Below are 27,213 nucleotides of genomic sequence, written 5' to 3'. Positions count from 1 at the left end.
GGCAGCCTGACGGGGTACCGCCCCCATCCCTTGCGGCCGCGGCCGGGGATGGGGTCGGGGACCACGGGGCTCCCTCCACGCAAGTTTCGCAGGACGCATTGCTGGGCCTCGGGTTGGACGACTGGGGACGTCTTCAGATGGAAGACGTCTCCCTCCTCAAATTGAGACGCCGCGCTAGGGATGCCGAGGGTCACAGGGGGCAGGGGGGCCCCGTATCATATGTCATCCGGGAAGGCGTCCTCATGCATTGGGATGGGGGGTCCCAATCCCACACATTGGTGGTGCCCACCTCCCTGCGGGGGCGACTTGTGTGGGAAACCCACAGTCGCCTCTTGCACTTGGGTGTTCAGAAAACACTAGCTAAAATCCAATTGGAATTTTTCTGGCCGGGCATGGCAAACGATGTGGCTGACCTTGTGCAAGGTTGCACAGAATGTGCACGGCGGAAACCACCTGCTAGGCCGTCCTGCCCGCCGCTCCAATCCATTAAAGTTTCCCGGGTCAATGAGATCGTCGCATTGGATATTTTGGGTCCGTTTCCCGCTACTCCTCGGGGTAATAAGTACCTTTTGGTTGGGGTCGAATATTTTACCCGATGGGCCATGGCCTGGCCACTCCCCAACCAGTCTGCAGCAGCCATTACAGAGGCCTTTTTCCAGGGCTACGTCCTGGACAAGGGTGCTCCCGAACGCCTGCTGACCGACCAAGGGAAAAATTTCTCTTCCACCCTGTTGCGGGATGTGTGCAACCTGCTAGGGACACACAAAATTCGCACCTCGCCATATCACCCCCAGACTGACGGTATGGTCGAGCGATTACATAGGACACTTACCTCCATGCTAAGCCACCAGGTGTCTGAGTCACAGACTGATTGGGATCTCCACATACCTGGTGTCTTGGCCGCCTATAGAATGGCGCCCCATGCTGCCACGGGGTACTCGCCATTCTATCTTATGTATGGTAGGGAGGTTTGCCCCCCAATCGACGTACAATTGCACATTAAACAGCCCGCACCTAAGGCTAAGATTGCCGACCACATCCGTGCTAATGTGCGTCGTCTCGTAGATGCCCGGGAGGCTGCTCAAAATAACTCAGAAGCCCGTCAGCTTGCCAACGAGCGGTTGCGGAATCTCCGCACATCCCGCCACGTTTGGGTAGAAGGGGACCGCGCCTGGCTCCACTGCCCGCAGGTACCATTGGCTACTTCCTCAAAACTGCTTAAGCCTTGGAGAGGGCCGGTTGTTATTATTCGCGTTCTCCGCCCGCAGTGTGTCAGGATCCAGCATGGCAAGCGACGTTGGTTCGTGCACCCGTCACGTCTAAAACCTTACATTCAACCCTACACACCTCCTTCACATCTCCGGGGCCGAGAGCGCGACATGTCTGACGAGTCGCGCCGCGATGATGCTGCTTCTAACTCTCGGGCAGGTGCCTTGGGAATGAAATCCGCCACGGCCGACCCAGCGGGAACAAGCTTGCCCGCGGGATCAGCGACCCAGGACACAAGCGCAACAGCGGGTCGTCGGTCCCCTCCCGCCTCCGTCGCGACCGATGGACCTGCCACTCGGACTCGCTCAAAACTCAAACGATTTTCATGACCCCCGCCCACGAACTCTCGTCCCAACGCGACGCCACTCACCTTTCCATCATGTATAGTGGGCGATTGGGGCGTGCGTTCATCCTGCATATATGTGTTTATACAGTGTTGTTCTGCATCGGTGACCACAGGAGGGGGAGAGGCGCTTTCTTCTCATTTTTTTTCTTGATTTGTCACACACTCATTCTGATGGTTAACAAATAATTTATTGTACAATTGTATTTTTTTTTGACAGCCGGGTCGGCTGGAGGCTACGTAGAGGGGGGTAATGTAGTGACATAAGAAGGGAGGGGCTGCTGGGGGCTCTGGGTTCCCAGGTGGGTCCAGACGCTTAAGCCTCTGGGCGCCAGGCGTTGAGTTCCCAGGGGGTCCAGACGCTTAATCCCCTTGGCGCCGCCAAAGGGGGGGGCTGTGTGTGCTCTGTGGGATATCTGGGGGCGCACACGGCCCCACCCCTCGTTGTACCAGGCATAAAAGGAGAGCTCCCTGGACGATCGGGGCCCAGTTGTAACTCAAGACCCAAGACCCACGACCAGCCATCTGAAGACCCTGGGATGTTGTGAGAGCCAGCGCTGGGACTCTGGAACTCCCGACTCTACGACCTTGTGAGGGCGAGTTCCGGAGCGTAGCCAGAGTAGAGTATCTAGGCTGTGTAGCTAGGCTGTGTACCTAGGCTGTAACAGAGTATCAGGACTGTTGGACTGTTGGAGTGTTGTATTGTAATAAAGAAGTTACCTCTACAAGTGTCTCTGGAACCTGTTACACATGCATAAGAAATGGTAAATGTTACGTTCAAATTAATCCGTCGAAAGAAATAAAGTTAAACTCTCTCATCTTGTGCATGACATTTAAACGCTCCGAATGGACGCTGTGCAAGCAGCCGTCGTCCGAATGGACGCTGTCTTTCGGAGGGACCTGTTCTCCACCTTAGGACGGCTGCTTGCGTTGTGGCCGAGACGTCGTAAGAATTGTATTTTATTGTGTTTTATTTTTATTATTTTATTATTTCCCTTCTACCTGACTTTACCGAAAGAACCAAGAAAATTATCTGATTATTTAACTATGAAACGGATAAAAGCGCGACTTGTGTGCTAAATGAGTAAGGCTCGAGCTGGGGAGATGCGAGCTTGGTGAGCGGGGGGGAGGGGTATGAAACACGAGCAACCTGCTGTTCAGCTTCGGGGCAATGAGGTGTGGCTGGGACATTGTTGTATGTTCATTTTTATCTACCTGCATTTTTTAAAAATGTGTGCTCAGTAGACAGGAGCATAAACCTGATTGATAATGTATATGGATTTTTATACAGCGCTCACGAATGCTGTGTTCATTTTAATATGGTTGCTGAGCAAAGAACCGAAAGTTTAAAATAGGACGTGGCAGGCAGCAAATGGCAAAGAGTGGTGAGAAAAAAAATCCCCAATATGATTGAATTCACAAAAGATCAGAGGTTATGAGCTTAATATACTGAACTAGATTGGGGAACTTGGTAAAAACTATGTTAGGAGGGAATTTCAAAGTCAAGAATGTCACGGAATGAATCAGAAAGAGCAATTTTCGAACTCGCAGTACGTTGGTTGAACACATAATAAATGAGACCACGCATTCAGTCTGGTAGAGGTAGCCGTCAACATTGGTCATGAAATTAATTCCGTGCTTTGATTTTCAACATGACTCATGGTAACAGTGAATGAAGAGTGATACATAGGCGACTGAACGACAGATTCAGTGAGTGAGTGGCGTGAAACAGTGCGTGCTGGATCATCAATCGAAATGACGGTTTCACATTTAAGGACGTCGTGTAGTGATGTAACTTGGTGTTCCATCCCGGAAATAATTTTTAAAAATCCAACTTTGGCCTAATTTGTGCACTTTATTTTAGTTATAATATTTAATGTTATCCTACAATTCGTGATTCAACAATGCATGTTAAGAAAACAAAATTGTCTCCTCCAATCGACACTGTTTACCCCCTAGGCTTTATATACCTTAATGGTGTCACATGTGGAATGTGTCTAGGTTAGCTGTATAACGAAAGGGGTGGTGTCACGATAAGGATCACGGCACGAATAGTGACACAACGAATTAAATAGACAATGTAGACTTATATCAATAGGCAAATATTATTCATCACTATAGCTGTGACAGAAAATTAATTTGGATAAGTGGGTGAAAAGAATGTAATCATGTCTCTTACACCTTTTGAAAATAATTATAATTTTGGTTCAGCAGTTGATCACACTCCTTGGATCTTGACTCGAGTAATTCGGTCTCGTCATGGATCATTCAACGTTCACATTTTCCACAGGTGCTATACGTGTCACATGTTGCTGTTGTTTACGTCTTCGAATCTGCCATCCGGAACAATAAAACAAGATACTCCACTCAGGTATATGGAATATGCTATAACATCTGTGTACAATTCCTTTATTAAGGTTACCAATTGACATTCACCAATCATCTTCATTTTTGCTGCCTGAATGGTTTAATGCGCCTAAATATATTTAATTATGATTGCAACTCCTTTTCCACCAATAATGACATGTGTCAATGTTTGGACAGCACCTTGATATGCAGTACATTGAGATGATTTATGCATTCGAAGGGTATTTTTGTAAGAATTACAACGAAGAGTTGAAGATAAAGACTCTAAACCAAGGGTGGATTGTAAAAAAAACATTATTGCTCTCACACGAACACTACAAGAAACAAAAACATGCATAAGAAATGGTAAATGTGTAATAAAGGACTCTCAGGCGATGTTGGTCTCCGTCTGTCCTTTTATTGGGTTCTTGCTCACACCCCGCGATGTCTCCGGTCGGACCCGCACCTTCTCCGTCTCGTGCCTCCGCACGTCGTTCGAGTCCTTCGCTCTCTCTCTCTCTCTGCAGCAACACCGCTGCCCGTGTGCTCCGCACACTCTGCAGCCACCCTGCTGCTCCGTGTGACTCCGCACACTCAGCAGCCACTCTGCTGCTCCGTGTGCTCCCGCACACTCTGCAGCCACCCCGCTGCTCCACGTACCCCGCTGGCCGACGGTGCCGTGACTCCGACCTCGTGGCAATCGTGCCACTCCTCGCCAGCACTCCGCGTGGCCTCTTCCTTCTCTATTCTCTCTCGACTGCCGATCCCCTTCCGGTTCTCACCCTATATCCTCCCCCTCACGTGACCCTGACTGCGCCCCCACTCACGTGACCCTGTCTTTGCTCGCATTACATGACCCCCCCCCCCCTGTAGAAAAACCCAGCTGTACCCGGCTGCAACAGAACAAAATAATGTGAGCAACAGTACAGCAATCAGGCGTCACAAGACAAACGGAAATTATAACAACAACACAACAACAACAATAAATAGAATACTTAACGAAAGGAAAGGGACTTGGAACGCGTGCAGGTCGCCGGCCCGTCCCGAATGGGGAGCGGCCCCTGCACAGACCGTGACCGCGACAGGGTTTTAGGAGCGGCGAGATCGGAACCGCCCACCGCTGTTGGAGTCCTGTCAATTTCAGAGTCCCGTTCCCCAGAGAGACCCGTCGCCGGGGTCTCCTGCAAGTGCGTCCGCGGCGGGGTTGGAGGGGCGGCGGGGTCAAGTGTCCCCGTCGCCGTGGTAGGCCCACCCGGAGCAGAAATCACTGTCTCCGTCCGTGTCACGGCCGGTCCGTCTGTAGAAGGCACGACAGGCGCGCTTGCAGGTTGAACAGGCAAAGTCAGTGGCGCGTCGGATGCAACAGACACCGGCAAGGCAACATTAGGAGATGACGCATCCGGCTGTGGGGCCACGTAGGATGTCAATCGAGACGTATGTACGTACCAGCGCCGCGATCCGAAACGAACACGCGCGGACTGCGGACTAGGCACCTCAATAAGCACAACCGGCCCCTGCCATGGTTTGTGCAACTTAGGGGAGGTCCCCACCCACACCTGCGGGCAGTGCAGCCAGGCCATGTTCCCCACTCGCCAGGGGGATTCCCCATCCAAGCACCGAGCGCAACGTTCGTTCCGGGCCTGAGTCTTGGCCGTAGCCAATCTGGCCCCCTCCCGTGCCTCCGCCACGCGAGCATGGCCGACAGGGTCCGATTAAGCCGTTCCACCATGCCATCTGTTTGCGGGTGGTAGGGAGACGTTCGAACTTTCTTGGTCCCCAGTGCAGCACACACATCAGCCAATAATTTAGAAGAAAAATTTCGCCCTTGGTCTGTGAGCAACCTTTCCGGCACCCTTTGTCCATTACATATCCGAACAGGAACGCGTCCGTGATAGACACCGCCGACTGGTCAGGCAAGGGCCAAGCCATCGCCCAGCGGGAAAGATATTCCACCCCGACCAACAAAAATGTATTCCCCTGAGCGGACGGTGGGAAAGGCCCCAAAATATCCAACGCCACCAACTCGTTAATCCGAGACACCTGTATGGACTGCACTGGTGGAACATATGGGTGTTTAGGCGGCTTCCGCCAGGCACAGTCGGGACACGCCCGAATGTGCCCGACGACATCGGTCGTCATGCCGTGCCAGAAGTAGTCCCGCTGCAACGTCAACAAGGTTTTCTGCACCCCGAGATGTAACAACGTCTCGGAGTGCAGAGTCCGAACCAACTCGTACCGTAACGACGATGGCACCACCAGACGCCAGCGATCGTGCAACCCTTCCCTCCACATCAGCAACCCATCCCAGAGAGCGGCTCCCGGCGTCCCACCGGACAGCGGGCCCCCCGTCCCCATCGCAGCCCGACCCCGCATGGCTCCCAGCGACTCATCGAGCAATTGCTCGCGAACCCATACCGAACGCGGCAGGTTCAAAACGCCATCAGCCGGTCCCGGACACACGGGAGCCTCGGGCACCTCAGCCGGTCCCGGACACACGGGAGCCTCGGGCACCTCAGCCGGTCCCGGGCATACGGGAGCCTCGGGCACCTCGACAGCGGACACAACAGGCCGAGGGAGTTGCGGAACCCGCGTACACCTATTCGTGCCCCAAGCGCAAGCGCAAAGGGACCCCGGCGGCAATCTGGAGAGTGCGTCCGCGTTCGCGTGACACGACCCCTTCCGATACTGAATATCGAACGAAAATTCCTGCAGCGTTTCCAACCATCGTGCCAATTGGCCAGACGGTTGGTCAACTCGCAGGGCATATTGCAAAGCCGCATGGTCCGTGCGCACAATAAACGTACGGCCGTACAAATACGGCCGATATTGGCGAAGAAAATGTACAATGGCCAAAAGTTTGCGGTGAGTAACGCAGTAACGGGTCTCCGCAGGAGACAACACGCGGCTACCGTAAGCCACCACACGTTCAACGCCGTTCCTAGACTGGGAGAGAACAGCCCCAATCCCGGTGTCACTAGCGTCAGTATCCAGAATAAAAGGTCGAGTGAAATCTGGATATTCTAACGTCGGTGCCGACGCCAAACGACCACGCAGGCCCTGAAACGCCGCCTCTTCCGTCGGTCCCCAGCTGAAACTCCGGCCTTTAGCCGTAAGGAGGTGCAACGGCCTAGCGATCGTGGCAAAGTTTGGAACGAACCGGCGGTAATATGAAGCAAACCCAACGAACCGACGCACGTCGCCCACTGAGGCCGGAGTCGACCAGTTACGGATGCACACCGTCTTCTCCGGGTCCGTGGCGACCCCGTCGGAACTGACAATGTGGCCCAAATAGCGCACGGATCGTTGTAAGCGGTGACACTTTTTGGGCTTAAATTTCAAATTGGCAGAACGCATTCTGGAAAACACCACGTCCAACCTCCGTAAATGTTCCTCAAACGTGCGGCTGAAAACGATAACATCGTCTAAGTATATCAAGCACGTCTCCCAAAGCAGACCCGTTAACACGAGCTCCATCTCTATTCTCTCTCGACTCCCGATCCCCTTCTGGTTCTCACCCTATATCCTCCCCCTCACGTGACCCTGACTCCTCCTCCTCACGTGACCCTGACTGCGCCCCCACTCACGTGACCCTGTCCTTGCTCATATTACAAATGTTACGTTCAAATTAATCCGTCGAAATAAATAAAGTTAAACTCTCTCATCTTGTTCATGACATTTAAACGCTCAAATTTTATTTTTGCCAAATGTATTCAGTTATGTTTAAGTCAGTCATTTTCTGACGTTCATTCCTGTTAATGCATTAATGACTGTTTGCAAATATGAGATGGTGCATTCACCATTCATATGTCTATATTTTTACAATCTATAGTTTTGATCGATATCTTCTCGTGTGACAGTGAATAGCCTTGAAGATTCCTGATCATTTTTTTCCATATTTAATTTCATGCTGTTACTTTATGACATCTGTATCACAGTTGTAATATGTTCAATACAATTTTCTTCAGGCTGTAGAGATTGTGGCAACTCGGATGAAATTGAATCAAATGCCCTTTTATAATATATATTAGCTCAGAGTAATATTATCTGAAACTGTGTTTATTCGAGGATATAGAAGTTCATAATGTCGTTTTATGATTTTTGATCATGTCCATAGTTGTGGAATCTAGTCCAGATGATATCCTTCATTCTTACTTGAAAGGGCAGTTGTTTCCAATTAAAGTATGACATCTAGAACCCGCTCCTGGTATATATTTATATTTTATATCAAGCGTTTTTAATTGTTTGTGCATGAAATGTTTCTACCATATTGTTTTCATTGTGTTTTTTCTGCATTAGTATTCAATCTTTTAGGGCCACGATTTCATATTTACCAAATAAAATGGTCATCATGTTCATTTAAATGTTTTCATTCAAGTTTGTTCTGTGTTCTCTCATTGTAATTCTAAATCTGTTCCTGTGGCAAAACATTAAATGGATCAGCACTGAAGGTACTATCATTGACGACGTCCCAAAACCAGATCATGAAAAGTGTTATAACAGTCTCAATCGCACTGACATGACCATTAACTGTTTCCTTCATATTATCTGATTAAATTTCGATTTAAAGCTTTCGTGACTGCAGGGATTCATCTTCTTGGTTTTTTCGGTAAAGTCACGTAGAAGGGAAATAATAAAAATAAAACACAATAGATTAAATTCTCACGGCGTCTCGGCCACAACGCAAGCAGCCGTCCTCAGGTGAACCTGTTCTTCACCTGAGGACGGCTGCTTGCGTTGTGGCCGAGACGTCGTGAGAATTATATTTCATTGTTTTATTTTTATTATTTTATTATTTCCCTTCTACGTGACTTTACGGAAAGAACCAAGAAGATTATCTGATTATTTAACTATGAAACGGATAAAAGCGCGACTTGTGTGCTAAATGAGTAAGGCTCGAGCTGGGTAGTTGTGAGCTTGGTGAGCGGGTGGGGGGGGTATGAAACACGAGCAACCTGCTGTTCAGCTTCGGGGCAATGAGGTGTGGCTGGGACATTGTTGTATGTTCATTTTTATCTACCTGCATTTTTTAAAAATGTGTGCTCAGTAGACAGGAGCAAATACCTGATTGATAATGTATGTGGATTTTTATACAGCGCTCATGAAAGCTGTGTTCATTTTAACATGGTTGCTGAGCAAAGAACCAAAAGTTTAAAAAAGAACGTGGCAGGCAGCAAATGGCAAATAGTGGTGAGGAAAAAAATCCCCAATATGATTAAATTCACAAAAGATGAGAGGTTATGAACTTAATAAACTGAACTAGATTGGGGAACTTGGTAAAAACTATGTTAGGAGGGAATTTCAAAGTCAAGAATGTCACGGAATGAATCAGAAAGAGCAATTTTCGGACTCGCAGTACGTTGGTTGAACACATAATAAATGAGACTACGCATTCAGTTTGGTAGAGGTAGCCGTCAACATTGGTCATGAAATTAATTCCAGGCCTTGATTTTCAACATGACTCATGGTAACAGTGAATGAAGAGTGATACATAGGCGACTGAACGACGGATTCAGTGAGTAAGTGGCGTGAAATAGTGCGTGCTGGATCATCAATCGAAATGACGGTTTCACATTTAAGGACGTCGTGTAGTGATGTAACTTGGTGTTCCATCCCGGATATAATTTTTAAAAATCCAACTTTGGCCTAATTTGTGCACTTTATTTTAGTTATAATATTTATTGTGATCCTACATTTCGTGATTCAACAATGAATATTAAGAAAATAAAATTATCTCCTCCAATCGACACTGTTTACCCCCTAGGCTTTAGATACCGTAATGGTGTCACATGTGGAATATGTCTAGGTTAGCTGTATAACGAAAGGGGTGGTGTCACGATGAAGATCACGGAACGAATAGTGACACAACGAATTAAATAGACAATGTAGACTTATACCAATAGGCAAATATTATCCATCACTATAGTTGTGACAGAAAATGTATTTGGATAAGTGGGTGAAAAGAATGTAATCATGTCTCTTACACCTTTTGAAAATAATTATAATTTTGGTTCAGCAGTTGATCACACTCCTTGGATCTTGACTCGAGTAATTCGGTCTCGTCATGTACCATTCTACGTTCACATTTTCCACAGGTGCTATACGTGTCACATGTTGCTGTTGTTTATGTCTTCGAATCTGCCATCCGGAACCATAAAAAAGATATTCCACTCAGGTATATGGAATAATATGCTATAAAATCTGTGTACAATTCCTAAATTAAGGTTACCATTTGACATTCACCAATCATTTTCATTTTTGCTGCCTGAATGGTTTAATGCGACTAATATTTAATTATGATTGCAACTCCTTTTCCACCAATAATGGCATGTGTCAATGTTTGGACAGCAACTTGATATGCAGTACATTGAGATGATTTATGCATTCGAAGGGTATTTTTGTAAAAATAACAACGAAGAGTTGACGATAAACACTCTAAACCAGGGGTGGATTGTAAAACAAACATTATTGCTCTCACACGAACATTACAAGAAACACAAACATGCATAAGAAATGGTAACTGTTACGTTTAAATTAATCCGTCGAAATAAATAAAGTTAAACTCTCTCATCTTGTGCATGACATTTAAACGCTCCGAATGGACGCTGTGCAAGCAGCCGTCGTCCGAATGGACGCTGTCTTTCGGAGGGACCTGTTCTCCACCTTAGGACGGCTGCTTGCGTTGTGGCCGAGACGTCGTAAGAATTGTATTTTATTGTGTTTTATTTTTATTATTTTATTATTTCCCTTCTACCTGACTTTACCGAAAGAACCAAGAAGATTATCTGATTATTTAACTATGAAACGGATAAAAGCGCGACTTGTGTGCTAAATGAGTAAGGCTCGAGCTGGGAAGGTGCGAGCTTGGTGAGCGGGTGGGGGGGGTATGAAACACGAGCAACCTGCTGTTCAGCTTCGGGGCAATGAGGTGTGGCTGGGACATTGTTGTATGTTCATTTATATCTACCTGCATTTTTTTAAAATGTGTGCTCAGTAGACAGGAGCAAAAACCTGATTGATAATGTATGTGGATTTTTATACAGCGCTCATGAATGCTGTGTTCATTTTAACATGGTTGCTGAGCAAAGAACCAAAAGTTTTAAAAAGAACGTGGCAGGCAGCAAATGGCAAAGAGTGGTGAGGAAAAAAATCCCCAATATGATTAAATTCACAAAAGATCAGAGGTTATGAACTTAATAAACTGAACTAGATTGGGGAACTTGGTAAAAACTATGTTAGGAGGGAATTTCAAAGTCAAGAATGTCACGGAATGAATCAGAAAGAGCAATTTTCGGACTCGCAGTACGTTGGTTGAACACATAATAAATGAGACCACGCTTTCAGTCTGGTAGAGGTAGCCGTCAACATTGGTCATGAAATTTATTCCGTGCCTTGATTTTCAACATGACTCATGGTAACAGTGAATGAAGAGTGATACATAGGCGACTGAACGACGGATTCAGTGAGTGAGTGGCGTGAAACAGTGCGTGCTGGATCATCAATCGAAATTACGGTTTCACATTTAAGGACGTCGTGTAGTGATGTAACTTGGTGTTCCATCCCGGAAATAATTTTTAAAAATCCAACTTTGGCCTAATTTGTGCACTTTATTTTAGTTATAATATTTAATGTGATCCTACATTTCGTGATTCAACAATGAATATTAAGAAAATAAAATTATCTCCTCCAATCGACACTGTTTACCCCCTAGGCTTTAGATACCTTAATGGTGTCACATGTGGAATATGTCTAGGTTAGCTGTATAACGAAAGGGGTGGTGTCACGATGAAGATCACGGCACGAATAGTGACACAACGAATTAAATAGACAATGTAGACTCATACCAATAGGCAAATATTATCCATCACTATAGTTGTGACAGAAAATTAAATTGGATAAGTGGGTGAAAAGAATGTAATCATGTCTCTTACACCTTTTGAAAATAATTATAATTTTGGTTCAGCGGTTGATCACACTCCTTGGATCTTGACTCGAGTAATTCGGTCTCGTCATGTACCATTCTACGTTCACATTTTCCACAGGTGCTATACGTGTCACATGTTGCTGTTGTTTATGTCTTCGAATCTGCCATCCGGAACAATAAAACAAGATACTCCACTCAGGTATATGGAATAATATGCTATAAAATCTGTACAATTCCTAAATTAAGGTTAACGTTTGACATTCACCAATCATTTTCATTTTTGCTGCCTGAATGGTTTAATGCGCCTAATATTTAATTATGATTGCAACTCATTTTCAACCAATAATGGCATGTGTCAATGTTTGGACAGCAACTTGATATGCAGTACATTGAGATGATTTATGCATTCGAAAGGTATTTTTGTAAGAATTACAACGAAGAGTTGACGATAAACACTCTAAACCAGGGGTGGATTGTAAAAAAACATTATTGCTCTCACACGAACACTACAAGAAACACAAACATGCATAAGAAATGGTAAATGTTACGTTCAAATTAATCCGTCGAAAGAAATAAAGTTAAACTCTCTCATCTTGTGCATGACATTTAAACGCTCCGAATGGACGCTGTGCAAGCAGCCGTCGTCCGAATGGACGCTGTCTTTCGGAGGGACCTGTTCTCCACCTTAGGACGGCTGCTTGCGTTGTGGCCGAGACGTCGTAAGAATTGTATTTTATTGTGTTTTATTTTTATTATTTTATTATTTCCCTTCTACCTGACTTTACCGAAAGAACCAAGAAAATTATCTGATTATTTAACTATGAAACGGATAAAAGCGCGACTTGTGTGCTAAATGAGTAAGGCTCGAGCTGGGGAGATGCGAGCTTGGTGAGCGGGGGGGAGGGGTATGAAACACGAGTAACCTGCTGTTCAGCTTCGGGGCAATGAGGTGTGGCTGGGACATTGTTGTATGTTCATTTTTATCTACCTGCATTTTTTAAAAATGTGTGCTCAGTAGACAGGAGCATAAACCTGATTGATAATGTATATGGATTTTTATACAGCGCTCACGAATGCTGTGTTCATTTTAATATGGTTGCTGAGCAAAGAACCAAAAGTTTAAAATAGGACGTGGCAGGCAGCAAATGGCAATGAGTGGTGAGAAAAAAAATCCCCAATATGATTGAATTCACAAAAGATCAGAGGTTATGAGCTTAATATACTGAACTAGATTGGGGAACTTGGTAAAAACTATGTTAGGAGGGAATTTCAAAGTCAAGAATGTCACGGAATGAATCAGAAAGAGCAATTTTCGGACTCGCAGTACGTTGGTTGAACACATAATAAATGAGACCACGCATTCAGTCTGGTAGAGGTAGCCGTCAACATTGGTCATGAAATTAATTCCGTGCTTTGATTTTCAACATGACTCATGGTAACAGTGAATGAAGAGTGATACATAGGCGACTGAACGACAGATTCAGTGAGTGAGTGGCGTGAAACAGTGCGTGCTGGATCATCAATCGAAATGACGGTTTCACATTTAAGGACGTCGTGTAGTGATGTAACTTGGTGTTCCATCCCGGAAATAATTTTTAAAAATCCAACTTTGGCCTAATTTGTGCACTTTATTTTAGTTATAATATGTAATGTTATCCTACAATTCGTGATTCAACAATGAATGTTAAGAAAACAAAATTGTCTCCTCCAATCGACACTGTTTACCCCCTAGGCTTTATATACCTTAATGGTGTCACATGTGGAATGTGTCTAGGTTAGCTGTATAACGAATGGGGTGGTGTCACGATAAGGATAAGGGGTGGTGTCACGATAAGGCACGAATAGTGACACAACGAATTAAATAGACAATGTAGACTTATATCAATAGGCAAATATTATTCATCACTATAGCTGTGACAGAAAATTAATTTGGATAAGTGGGTGAAAAGAATGTAATCATGTCTCTTACACCTTTTGAAAATAATTTTAATTTTGGTTCAGCAGTTGATCACACTCCTTGGATCTTGACTCGAGTAATTCGGTCTCGTCATGGATCATTCTACGTTCACATTTTCCACAGGTGCTATACGCATCATATGTTGCTGTTGTTTACGTCTTCGAATCTGCCATCCGGAACAATAAAACAAGATACTCCACTCAGGTATATGGAATAATATGCTATAACATCTGTGTACAATTCCTAAATTAAGGTTACCAATTGACATTCACCAATCATCTTCATTTTTGCTGCCTGAATGGTTTAATGCGCCTAAATATATTTAATTATTATTGCAACTCCTTTTCCACCAATAATGGCATGTGTCAATGTTTGGACAGCAACTTGATATGCAGTACATTGAGATGATTTATGCATTCGAAGGGTATTTTTGTAAGAATTACAACGAAGAGTTGACGATAAACACTCTAAACCAGGGGTGGAGTGTAAAAAAACATTATTGCTCTCACACGAACACTACAAGAAACACAAACATGTGTAGTGACATAAGAAGGGAGGGGCTGCTGGGGGCTCTGGGTTCCCAGGTGGGTCCAGACGCTTAAGCCTCTGGGCGCCAAGCGTTGAGTTCCCAGGGGTCCAGACGCTTAATCCCCTTGGCGCCGCCAAAGGGGGGGGCTGTGTGTGCTCTGTGGGATTTCTGGGGGCGCACACGGCCCCACCCCTCGTTGTACCAGGCATAAAAGGAGAGCTCCCTGGACGATCGGGGCCCAGTTGTAACTCAAGACCCAAGACCCACGACCAGCCATCTGAAGACCCTGGGATGTTGTGAGAGCCAGCGCTGGGACTCTGGAACTCCCGACTCTACGACCTTGTGAGGGCGAGTTCCGGAGCGTAGCCAGAGTAGAGTATCTAGGCTGTGTAGCTAGGCTGTGTACCTAGGCTGTAACAGAGTATCAGGACTGTTGGACTGTTGGAGTGTTGTATTGTAATAAAGAAGTTACCTCTACAAGTGTCTCCGGAACCTGTTACATTTAGCGTCAGAAGTGGCAATGGAGACAAGAAGTAAGCCACGTACCTTCAGTCCTGACGGCGATGTTGAGGAGCAAGCGGCGACGGGGCAGCCAACTCGGGCCGACAGCGACGCTGCACCGCCGGCTCAGCAGTCGTCCACCATACCTGCCGATCCTCCTCCAGCGTCGGGAGCAGCAATGGAGGAAACGCTGCTTCGCCTCACCGAGCTGCTCCACACCACCGTCTCCATCCTGGACGACATGCGTCGCTCACAGGCGGAGACAGCAGGGAGAGAGGAGGCGCAGCGGCCGCACCATCCCGCCGGCTCCCACACAAAGATGGCGGCCGTTCCCGCCGCAAATACATCCGGGTGTGTCGTCACTTCTGCGGGGGGAGCAGTGGCCGCTGGGAGCGACGTCACTTCCGGGCCCAGCGTGGGCCAACCCGATGACGCCGCGTCATCAGCGCTGCGTCCCTCACCGCCGAGTGACAGCGCTGCGAACGCGAAGCCAGCTTCAGCCGGGTTGCCAGGCAACGAAAGCTTGGCTCACGTCCACCAACGCCTGCCGGCACTCAAGGCATTTTCTTCAGAGGGGGGTGAGTGGGCAGCGTTCGAACGCCGGTTCGTCTCTCTTATAGAGACGTCCGGCTGGTCGGAGTATGAAGCGCTCCAGGGCCTCCCGGCCATGCTCGACGACGACTCCCTCGCAGCACTCCTTACTGTGCCACGCGCAAAACGTGCCACGCTCACGGATGCCCTTCATCAGATGCGGCTGATTTATGGACCCCCATCCGAAGCACGTCACCGCTTCGATGCGAGGAGGAAGAAGGCCTCCGAGTCGGCGATGGGGTACCGCAGCGCGCTGCTGGCCATGGCAAAGGTTGCCTACCCTCGCATGGATGAAGACGCTGTGGAGTCACTCGTGCTGCAGAAGCTCATGAGCTTGGCCCGCCAGCTTCGAGTTGCCATGCCGACAGCCGACGACGACTTCACGTCGCTACGTGCTGCCAGGTGCATCCAAGCACACCTACATTGCGATGAGGACACGACCATCGCCGCCTGCGCAGGCCCACCTGATGCACAAGCCTATGACGTGCATTCGGGGCCTCATCAGGCCTTCGCAGCAACAGAAAATCGCGGATCGTCCAACTGGCGATCCCAGCGAGATCACCACCAGCGGGACCGGCCAACCTCGCGCCAGGACGGAGCGTCCATCGTCTGCCACAACTGTGGCCTTCGGGGCCATGTGGCGTCCGGCTGCCGGGTCCCCCGACGCCGGACTTCAGGACCTCCGGCGCCTCGGCCACCACCGTATCCTCGGCATACCCAGGCGAGTCACGACACCTCGCACTCTCGGCCCCCACTTACAACAAGCACGCACCCTCACACCACACAGGGGGGTCATGCTTCGGAGGAGGGGGATTCGGGCCCATCATTGAACAACCGGGCGCTCGGACCGGGTCAATGGTCCGAGTTGGCCCATAGGGTCGTTGCCGCTGCGGCAGGGTCCTCTGCCGTAGTGGGTTCCATCGAGGGCGTTGATGTTCGTATGTTGATCGATACGGGTGCGTCGGCGACCATCATTTCAGACATAATTTATAACATTTTGCCCGATATATGCCGTCCCTTACAGCCAGTTGATGTGCCATGCTATGCCGCAAATGGGGGTTCGTTGGGCATCACCGGACGGATCAATGCTCAGATCCGCATTGCTGACGTCCAATTAGTTGGGCCCATTTTGGTCTCATCAACCCTCGCCGTTCCGTGCCTCCTCGGAACAGATTTCTTGGGGAAGATGCCCATTAAAATTCTCATTAACAAAGGGTGTATTGAGCTCCCCTCCGGCCGACGCATGGCCTTCCTACCCACACCCACTCGGTTGCACTCCGCATCTACGACGGTGCAGGCGTTGGCGGCGTGCACAATTCACATTCCTCCTGGCTCTCAGATGTTAGTTCCCCTCCGGTTTCGTAAACCCCTTGATTACGACGCGTTCATGGGGGGTGCTGTGATCGGGCCTTCGCGTTCAGCTGAGCGGGTGTCGGACCTCGTGTGTGCACAAACGCTCGTGCGAAGCGACCACGACTTCTTTATCCAGGTCCTTAACGCGGGATTGGAAACGGCCGTTATCTGTCAGGGAATGGTGCTTGCTCACACGACGCCAGCCCCGCCAGAAGATGTGATCGTGGGTCACGTAGGGGGCGAGTTCTCTTCCGTTGCCAAGCCAGGTCCTGACACAGGATGGCTCGACGCACTTTGCTCCACTTCTGCCGATTTGTCACCATTACAGCATGCTAAATTACGCACGCTGCTGAGCGATTTCGCCGACGTTTTCAGTCAAAGCAAATTCGACATTGGCTGCACTAAATTGCTAAGCCACCACATCGACACGGGTGATGCCGCTCCAATTCGTCAAAACCCATTCCGGTTGAGCCCGGCCGAAAAGGAACATGTACGGGTGGCCGTCAACGATATGTTGGCGGCCGATGTCATTGCGCCATCAAATAGCCCATGGGGGGCGCCGATCGTTCTTGTTAAGAAGCACGACGGGAGCCTCCGCTTTTGTGTTGACTTCAGGAAACTTAATAAGATTTCTGTGGCCGACGCCTACCCGCTTCCCAGGATGGACGAGTCGCTCGATGCCTTAGCAGGTGCGCATTACTTCTCCACCTTGGATCTCCTCTCGGGGTTTTGGCAGCTACCCCTTGATGACGCATCCAAACCAAAGACGGCCTTTCGCACGCCGCAGGGACTATTCCAATTCAACAGACTTCCCATGGGTCTTCACTCGGCCCCGGCGACGTTCCAGCGCCTGATGGAGCTGGTCCTCGCTGGGCTCCAGTGGGATTCTTGCCTAATCTACCTCGACGATGTAATCGTGTTCAGCAAAACTTTTGATGAACACCTCACGCGATTGAAGGCAGTTTTCCTTAAAATGCGAGCGGCTAACCTCAAATTCAAACCGCAAAAATGCCACCTCATGAGGGATTCGGTTCGTTATTTGGGCCATATTGTCAGCCGCTCGGGAATTGCCACGGACCCCGAAAAGACAAATTGCGTGCGCTCATGGCCAACTCCTACCTCTGTTGGAGAGGTGCGGAGTTTTATCGGCTTCGCCTCATATTATCGACGATTTGTTGCGGGATTCGCATCTATTGCGAAGCCCCTCTACGCATTAACGGCCAAAGGGGTCAAACTCCGATGGGGAGAGTTAGAACAGGCATCGTTCAATGCCGTCCGAAAAGCACTGGTCGATGCTCCTACCCTGTCTTATCCAGATTTTACCACTCCGTTCATTCTGGATACAGACGCCAGCAACACCGGAATTGGAGGGGTGCTGTCGCAAATTGTCAATGGAGTGGAGCGCGTCGTCGCCTATGGCAGCAGGGTGCTGTCGCCCGCGGAGCAACGTTACTGCGTGACGCGCTGCGAATTGCTTGCTATCGTTTTTTTCATAAAGCAGTACAGGCCATACGTGTATGGCAGGCATTTCACAGTACGCTCCGACCACGCGGCGCTACAATACGCCTTGCGAGTGGACCAACCATCTGGACAGCTCTCGCGTTGGCTCGAGATCCTCCAGGACTTTGCGTTCACTGTCATTTACCGCAAGGGGATTCAACACGGGAACGCCGACGGGTTGTCGCGACTGCCGAACAATGGGCGCTTTGCTTGTTTTTTGGGTGCGGGGCATTGTAGGCAGCCTGACGGGGTACCGCCCCCATCCCTCGCGGCCGCGACCGGGGATGGGGTCGGGGACCACGGGGCTCCCTCCACGCAAGTTCCGCAGGACGCATTGCTGGGCCTCGGGTTGGACGACTGGGGACGTCTTCAGATGGAAGACGTCTCCCTCCTCAAATTGAGACGCCGCGCTAGGGATGCCGAGGGTCACAGGGGGCAGGGGGGCCCCGTATCATATGTCATCCGGGAAGGCGTCCTCATGCATTGGGATGGGGGGTCCCAATCCCACACATTGGTGGTGCCCACCTCCCTGCGGGGACGACTTGTGTGGGAAACCCACAGTCGCCTCTTGCACTTGGGTGTTCAGAAAACACTAGCTAAAATCCAATTGGAATTTTTCTGGCCGGGCATGGCAAACGATGTGGCTGACCTTGTGCAAGGTTGCACAGAATGTGCACGGCGGAAACCACCTGCTAGGCCGTCCTGCCCGCCGCTCCAATCCATTAAAGTTTCCCGGGTCAATGAGATCGTCGCATTGGATATTTTGGGTCCGTTTCCCGCTACTCCTCGGGGTAATAAGTACCTTTTGGTTGGGGTCGAATATTTTACCCGATGGGCCATGGCCTGGCCACTCCCCAACCAGTCTGCAGCAGCCATTACAGAGGCCTTTTTCCAGGGCTACGTCCTGGACAAGGGTGCTCCCGAACGCCTGCTGACCGACCAAGGGAAAAATTTCTCTTCCACCCTGTTGCGGGATGTGTGCAACCTGCTAGGGACACACAAAATTCGCACCTCGCCATATCACCCCCAGACTGACGGTATGGTCGAGCGATTACATAGGACACTTACCTCCATGCTAAGCCACCAGGTGTCTGAGTCACAGACTGATTGGGATCTCCACATACCTGGTGTCTTGGCCGCCTATAGAATGGCGCCCCATGCTGCCACGGGGTACTCGCCATTCTATCTTATGTATGGTAGGGAGGTTTGCCCCCCAATCGACGTACAATTGCACATTAAACAGCCCGCACCTAAGGCTAAGATTGCCGACCACATCCGTGCTAATGTGCGTCGTCTCGTAGATGCCCGGGAGGCTGCTCAAAATAACTCAGAAGCCCGTCAGCTTGCCAACGAGCGGTTGCGGAATCTCCGCACATCCCGCCACGTTTGGGTAGAAGGGGACCGCGCCTGGCTCCACTGCCCGCAGGTACCATTGGCTACTTCCTCAAAACTGCTTAAGCCTTGGAGAGGGCCGGTTGTTATTATTCGCGTTCTCCGCCCGCAGTGTGTCAGGATCCAGCATGGCAAGCGACGTTGGTTCGTGCACCCGTCACGTCTAAAACCTTACATTCAACCCTACACACCTCCTTCACATCTCCGGGGCCGAGAGCGCGACATGTCTGACGAGTCGCGCCGCGATGATGCTGCTTCTAACTCTCGGGCAGGTGCCTTGGGAATGAAATCCGCCACGGCCGACCCAGCGGGAACAAGCTTGCCCGCGGGATCAGCGACCCAGGACACAAGCGCAACAGCGGGTCGTCGGTCCCCTCCCGCCTCCGTCGCGACCGATGGACCTGCCACTCGGACTCGCTCAAAACTCAAACGATTTTCATGACCCCCGCCCACGAACTCTCGTCCCAACGCGACGCCACTCACCTTTCCATCATGTATAGTGGGCGATTGGGGCGTGCGTTCATCCTGCATATATGTGTTTATACAGTGTTGTTCTGCATCGGTGACCACAGGAGGGGGAGAGGCGCTTTCTTCTCATTTTTTTTCTTGATTTGTCACACACTCATTCTGATGGTTAACAAATAATTTATTGTACAATTGTATTTTTTTTTGACAGCCGGGTCGGCTGGAGGCTACGTAGACGGGGGTAATGTAGTGACATAAGAAGGGAGGGGCTGCTGGGGGCTCTGGGTTCCCAGGTGGGTCCAGACGCTTAAGCCTCTGGGCGCCAGGCGTTGAGTTCCCAGGAGGTCCAGACGCTTAATCCCCTTGGCGCCGCCAAAGGGGGGGGCTGTGTGTGCTCTGTGGGATATCTGGGGGCGCACACGGCCCCACCCCTCGTTGTACCAGGCATAAAAGGAGAGCTCCCTGGACGATCGGGGCCCAGTTGTAACTCAAGACCCAAGACCCACGACCAGCCATCTGAAGACCCTGGGATGTTGTGAGAGCCAGCGCTGGGACTCTGGAACTCCCGACTCTACGACCTTGTGAGGGCGAGTTCCGGAGCGTAGCCAGAGTAGAGTATCTAGGCTGTGTAACTAGGCTGTGTACCTAGGCTGTAACAGAGTATCAGGACTGTTGGACTGTTGGAGTGTTGTATTGTAATAAAGAAGTTACCTCTACAAGTGTCTCTGGAACCTGTTACACATGCATAAGAAATGGTAAATGTTACGTTCAAATTAATCCGTCGAAAGAAATAAAGTTAAACTCTCTCATCTTGTGCATGACATTTAAACGCTCCGAATGGACGCTGTGCAAGCAGCCGTCGTCCGAATGGACGCTGTCTTTCGGAGGGACCTGTTCTCCACCTTAGGACGGCTGCTTGCGTTGTGGCCGAGACGTCGTAAGAATTGTATTTTATTGTGTTTTATTTTTATTATTTTATTATTTCCCTTCTACCTGACTTTACCGAAAGAACCAAGAAAATTATCTGATTATTTAACTATGAAACGGATAAAAGCGCGACTTGTGTGCTAAATGAGTAAGGCTCGAGCTGGGGAGATGCGAGCTTGGTGAGCGGGGGGGAGGGGTATGAAACACGAGCAACCTGCTGTTCAGCTTCGGGGCAATGAGGTGTGGCTGGGACATTGTTGTATGTTCATTTTTATCTACCTGCATTTTTTAAAAATGTGTGCTCAGTAGACAGGAGCATAAACCTGATTGATAATGTATATGGATTTTTATACAGCGCTCACGAATGCTGTGTTCATTTTAATATGGTTGCTGAGCAAAGAACCGAAAGTTTAAAATAGGACGTGGCAGGCAGCAAATGGCAAAGAGTGGTGAGAAAAAAAATCCCCAATATGATTGAATTCACAAAAGATCAGAGGTTATGAGCTTAATATACTGAACTAGATTGGGGAACTTGGTAAAAACTATGTTAGGAGGGAATTTCAAAGTCAAGAATGTCACGGAATGAATCAGAAAGAGCAATTTTCGAACTCGCAGTACGTTGGTTGAACACATAATAAATGAGACCACGCATTCAGTCTGGTAGAGGTAGCCGTCAACATTGGTCATGAAATTAATTCCGTGCTTTGATTTTCAACATGACTCATGGTAACAGTGAATGAAGAGTGATACATAGGCGACTGAACGACAGATTCAGTGAGTGAGTGGCGTGAAACAGTGCGTGCTGGATCATCAATCGAAATGACGGTTTCACATTTAAGGACGTCGTGTAGTGATGTAACTTGGTGTTCCATCCCGGAAATAATTTTTAAAAATCCAACTTTGGCCTAATTTGTGCACTTTATTTTAGTTATAATATTTAATGTTATCCTACAATTCGTGATTCAACAATGCATGTTAAGAAAACAAAATTGTCTCCTCCAATCGACACTGTTTACCCCCTAGGCTTTATATACCTTAATGGTGTCACATGTGGAATGTGTCTAGGTTAGCTGTATAACGAAAGGGGTGGTGTCACGATAAGGATCACGGCACGAATAGTGACACAACGAATTAAATAGACAATGTAGACTTATATCAATAGGCAAATATTATTCATCACTATAGCTGTGACAGAAAATTAATTTGGATAAGTGGGTGAAAAGAATGTAATCATGTCTCTTACACCTTTTGAAAATAATTATAATTTTGGTTCAGCAGTTGATCACACTCCTTGGATCTTGACTCGAGTAATTCGGTCTCGTCATGGATCATTCAACGTTCACATTTTCCACAGGTGCTATACGTGTCACATGTTGCTGTTGTTTACGTCTTCGAATCTGCCATCCGGAACAATAAAACAAGATACTCCACTCAGGTATATGGAATAATATGCTATAACATCGGTGTACAATTCCTTTATTAAGGTTACCAATTGACATTCACCAATCATCTTCATTTTTGCTGCCTGAATGGTTTAATGCGCCTAAATATATTTAATTATGATTGCAACTCCTTTTCCACCAATAATGACATGTGTCAATGTTTGGACAGCACCTTGATATGCAGTACATTGAGATGATTTATGCATTCGAAGGGTATTTTTGTAAGAATTACAACGAAGAGTTGAAGATAAAGACTCTAAACCAAGGGTGGATTGTAAAAAAAACATTATTGCTCTCACACGAACACTACAAGAAACAAAAACATGCATAAGAAATGGTAAATGTGTAATAAAGGACTCTCAGGCGATGTTGGTCTCCGTCTGTCCTTTTATTGGGTTCTTGCTCACACCCCGCGATGTCTCCGGTCGGACCCGCACCTTCTCCGTCTCGTGCCTCCGCACGTCGTTCGAGTCCTTCGCTCTCTCTCTCTCTCTGCAGCAACACCGCTGCCCGTGTGCTCCGCACACTCTGCAGCCACCCTGCTGCTCCGTGTGACTCCGCACACTCAGCAGCCACTCTGCTGCTCCGTGTGCTCCCGCACACTCTGCAGCCACCCCGCTGCTCCACGTACCCCGCTGGCCGACGGTGCCGTGACTCCGACCTCGTGGCAATCGTGCCACTCCTCGCCAGCACTCCGCGTGGCCTCTTCCTTCTCTATTCTCTCTCGACTGCCGATCCCCTTCCGGTTCTCACCCTATATCCTCCCCCTCACGTGACCCTGACTGCGCCCCCACTCACGTGACCCTGTCTTTGCTCGCATTACATGACCCCCCCCCCCCCCCCGTAGAAAAACCCAGCTGTACCCGGCTGCAACAGAACAAAATAATGTGAGCAACAGTACAGCAATCAGGCGTCACAAGACAAACGGAAATTATAACAACAACACAACAACAACAATAAATAGAATACTTAACGAAAGGAAAGGGACTTGGAACGCGTGCAGGTCGCCGGCCCGTCCCGAATGGGGAGCGGCCCCTGCACAGACCGTGACCGCGACAGGGTTTTAGGAGCGGCGGGATCGGAACCGCCCGCCGCTGTTGGAGTCCTGTCAATTTCAGAGTCCCGTTCCCCAGAGAGACCCGTCGCCGGGGTCTCCTGCAAGTGCGTCCGCGGCGGGGTTGGAGGGGCGGCGGGGTCAAGTGTCCCCGTCGCCGTGGTAGGCCCACCCGGAGCAGAAATCACTGTCTCCGTCCGTGTCACGGCCGGTCCGTCTGTAGAAGGCACGACAGGCGCGCTTGCAGGTTGAACAGGCAAAGTCAGTGGCGCGTCGGATGCAACAGACACCGGCAAGGCAACATTAGGAGATGACGCATCCGGCTGTGGGGCCACGTAGGATGTCAATCGAGACGTATGTACGTACCAGCGCCGCGATCCGAAACGAACACGCGCGGACTGCGGACTAGGCACCTCAATAAGCACAACCGGCCCCTGCCATGGTTTGTGCAACTTAGGGGAGGTCCCCACCCACACCTGCGGGCAGTGCAGCCAGGCCATGTTCCCCACTCGCCAGGGGGATTCCCCATCCAAGCACCGAGCGCAACGTTCGTTCCGGGCCTGAGTCTTGGCCGTAGCCAATCTGGCCCCCTCCCGTGCCTCCGCCACGCGAGCATGGCCGACAGGGTCCGATTAAGCCGTTCCACCATGCCATCTGTTTGCGGGTGGTAGGGAGACGTTCAAACTTTCTTGGTCCCCAGTGCAGCACACACCTCAGCCAATAATTTAGAAGAAAAATTTCGCCCTTGGTCTGTGAGCAACCTTTCCGGCACCCTTTGTCCATTACATATCCGAACAGGAACGCGTCCGTGATAGACACCGCCGACTGCTCAGGCAAGGGCCAAGCCATCGCCCAGCGGGAAAGATATTCCACCCCGACCAACAAAAATGTATTCCCCTGAGCGGACGGTGGGAAAGGCCCCAAAATATCCAACGCCACCAACTCGTTAATCCGAGACACCTGTATGGACTGCACTGGTGGAACATATGGGTGTTTAGGCGGCTTCCGCCAGGCACAGTCGGGACACGCCCGAATGTGCCCGACGACATCGGTCGTCATGCCGTGCCAGAAGTAGTCCCGCTGCAACGTCAACAAGGTTTTCTGCACCCCGAGATGTAACAACGTCTCGGAGTGCAGAGTCCGAACCAACTCGTACCGTAACGACGATGGCACCACCAGACGCCAGCGATCGTGCAACCCTTCCCTCCACATCAGCAACCCATCCCAGAGAGCGGCTCCCGGCGTCCCACCGGACAGCGGGCCCCCCGTCCCCATCGCAGCCCGACCCCGCATGGCTCCCAGCGACTCATCGAGCAATTGCTCGCGAACCCATACCGAACGCGGCAGGTTCAAAACGCCATCAGCCGGTCCCGGACACACGGGAGCCTCGGGCACCTCAGCCGGTCCCGGACACACGGGAGCCTCGGGCACCTCAGCCGGTCCCGGGCATACGGGAGCCTCGGGCACCTCGACAGCGGACACAACAGGCCGAGGGAGTTGCGGAACCCGCGTACACCTATTCGTGCCCCAAGCGCAAGCGCAAAGGGACCCCGGCGGCAATCTGGAGAGTGCGTCCGCGTTCGCGTGACACGACCCCTTCCGATACTGAATATCGAACGAAAATTCCTGCAGCGTTTCCAACCATCGTGCCAATTGGCCAGACGGTTGGTCAACTCGCAGGGCATATTGCAAAGCCGCATGGTCCGTGCGCACAATAAACGTACGGCCGTACAAATACGGCCGATATTGGCGAAGAAAATGTACAATGGCCAAAAGTTTGCGGTGAGTAACGCAGTAACGGGTCTCCGCAGGAGACAACACGCGGCTACCGTAAGCCACCACACGTTCAACGCCGTTCCTAGACTGGGAGAGAACAGCCCCAATCCCGGTGTCACTAGCGTCAGTATCCAGAATAAAAGGTCGAGTGAAATCTGGATATTCTAACGTCGGTGCCGACGCCAAACGACCACGCAGGCCCTGAAACGCCGCCTCTTCCGTCGGTCCCCAGCTGAAACTCCGGCCTTTAGCCGTAAGGAGGTGCAACGGCCTAGCGATCGTGGCAAAGTTTGGAACGAACCGGCGGTAATATGAAGCAAACCCAACGAACCGACGCACGTCGCCCACTGAGGCCGGAGTCGACCAGTTACGGATGCACACCGTCTTCTCCGGGTCCGTGGCGACCCCGTCGAAACTGACAATGTGGCCCAAATAGCGCACGGATCGTTGTAAGCGGTGACACTTTTTGGGCTTAAATTTCAAATTGGCAGAACGCATTCTGGAAAACACCACGTCCAACCTCCGTAAATGTTCCTCAAACGTGCGGCTGAAAACGATAACATCGTCTAAGTATATCAAGCACGTCTCCCAAAGCAGACCCGTTAACACGAGCTCCATCTCTATTCTCTCTCGACTCCCGATCCCCTTCTGGTTCTCACCCTATATCCTCCCCCTCACGTGACCCTGACTCCTCCTCCTCACGTGACCCTGACTGCGCCCCCACTCACGTGACCCTGTCCTTGCTCATATTACAAATGTTACGTTCAAATTAATCCGTCGAAATAAATAAAGTTAAACTCTCTCATCTTGTTCATGACATTTAAACGCTCAAATTTTATTTTTGCCAAATGTATTCAGTTATGTTTAAGTCAGTCATTTTCTGACGTTCATTCCTGTTAATGCATTAATGACTGTTTGCAAATATGAGATGGTGCATTCACCATTCATATGTCTATATTTTTACAATCTATAGATTTGATCGATATCTTCTCGTGTGACAGTGAATAGCCTTGAAGATTCCTGATCATTTTTTTCCAGATTTAATTTCATGCTGTTACTTTATGACATCTGTATCACAGTTGTAATATGTTCAATACAATTTTCTTCAGGCTGTAGAGATTGTGGCAACTCGGATGAAATTGAATCAAATGCCCTTTTATAATATATATTAGCTCAGAGTAATATTATCTGAAACTGTGTTTATTCGAGGATATAGAAGTTCATAATGTCGTTTTATGATTTTTGATCATGTCCATAGTTGTGGAATCTAGTCCAAATGATATCCTTCATTCTTACTTGAAAGGGCAGTTGTTTCCAATTAAAGTATGACATCTAGAACCCGCTCCTGGTATATATTTATATTTTATATCAAGCGTTTTTAATTGTTTGTGCATGAAATGTTTCTACCATATTGTTTTCATTGTGTTTTTTCTGCATTAGTATTCAATCTTTTAGGGCCACGATTTCATATTTACCAAATAAAATGGTCATCATGTTCATTTAAATGTTTTCATTCAAGTTTGTTCTGTGTTCTCTCATTGTAATTCAAAATCTGTTCCTGTGGCAAAACATTAAATGGATCAGCACTGAAGGTACTGTCATTGACGACGTCCCAAAACCAGATCATGAAAAGTGTTATAACAGTCTCAATCGCACTGACATGACCATTAACTGTTTCCTTCATATTATCTGATTAAATTTCGATTTAAAGCTTTCGTGACTGCAGGGATTCATCTTCTTGGTTCTTTCGGTAAAGTCACGTAGAAGGGAAATAATAAAATAATAAAAATAAAACACAATAGATTACAATTCTCACGGCATCTCGGCCACAACGCAAGCAGCCGTCC

The 27,213-nt window shown here is 49.0% G+C and overlaps 1 protein-coding gene across 1 annotated transcript; it reads left to right on the top strand.

Moving 5' to 3' along the window:
* The first annotated feature begins 15,418 nt into the window (after nucleotides 1–15,418).
* LOC144949994 (uncharacterized) lies at nucleotides 15,419–20,369 on the top strand. The gene is made up of 2 exons (XM_078879987.1): nucleotides 15,419–16,178; nucleotides 19,975–20,369. Exons 1-2 carry the CDS (start codon nucleotides 15,534–15,536, stop codon nucleotides 19,987–19,989), a joined length of 660 nt encoding a protein of 219 aa, XP_078736113.1. The 5' UTR covers nucleotides 15,419–15,533; the 3' UTR covers nucleotides 19,990–20,369.
* The last annotated feature ends 6,844 nt before the right edge of the window (nucleotides 20,370–27,213 follow it).

Source organism: Lampetra fluviatilis, chromosome 55, assembly GCF_964198595.1.
Source record: "Lampetra fluviatilis chromosome 55, kcLamFluv1.1, whole genome shotgun sequence".
Lineage (NCBI taxonomy): Eukaryota > Metazoa > Chordata > Hyperoartia > Petromyzontiformes > Petromyzontidae > Lampetra > Lampetra fluviatilis.
The sequence above is the reverse complement of the archived record's forward strand: the minus strand, read 5'-3'. Positions and strand labels throughout refer to the sequence as shown.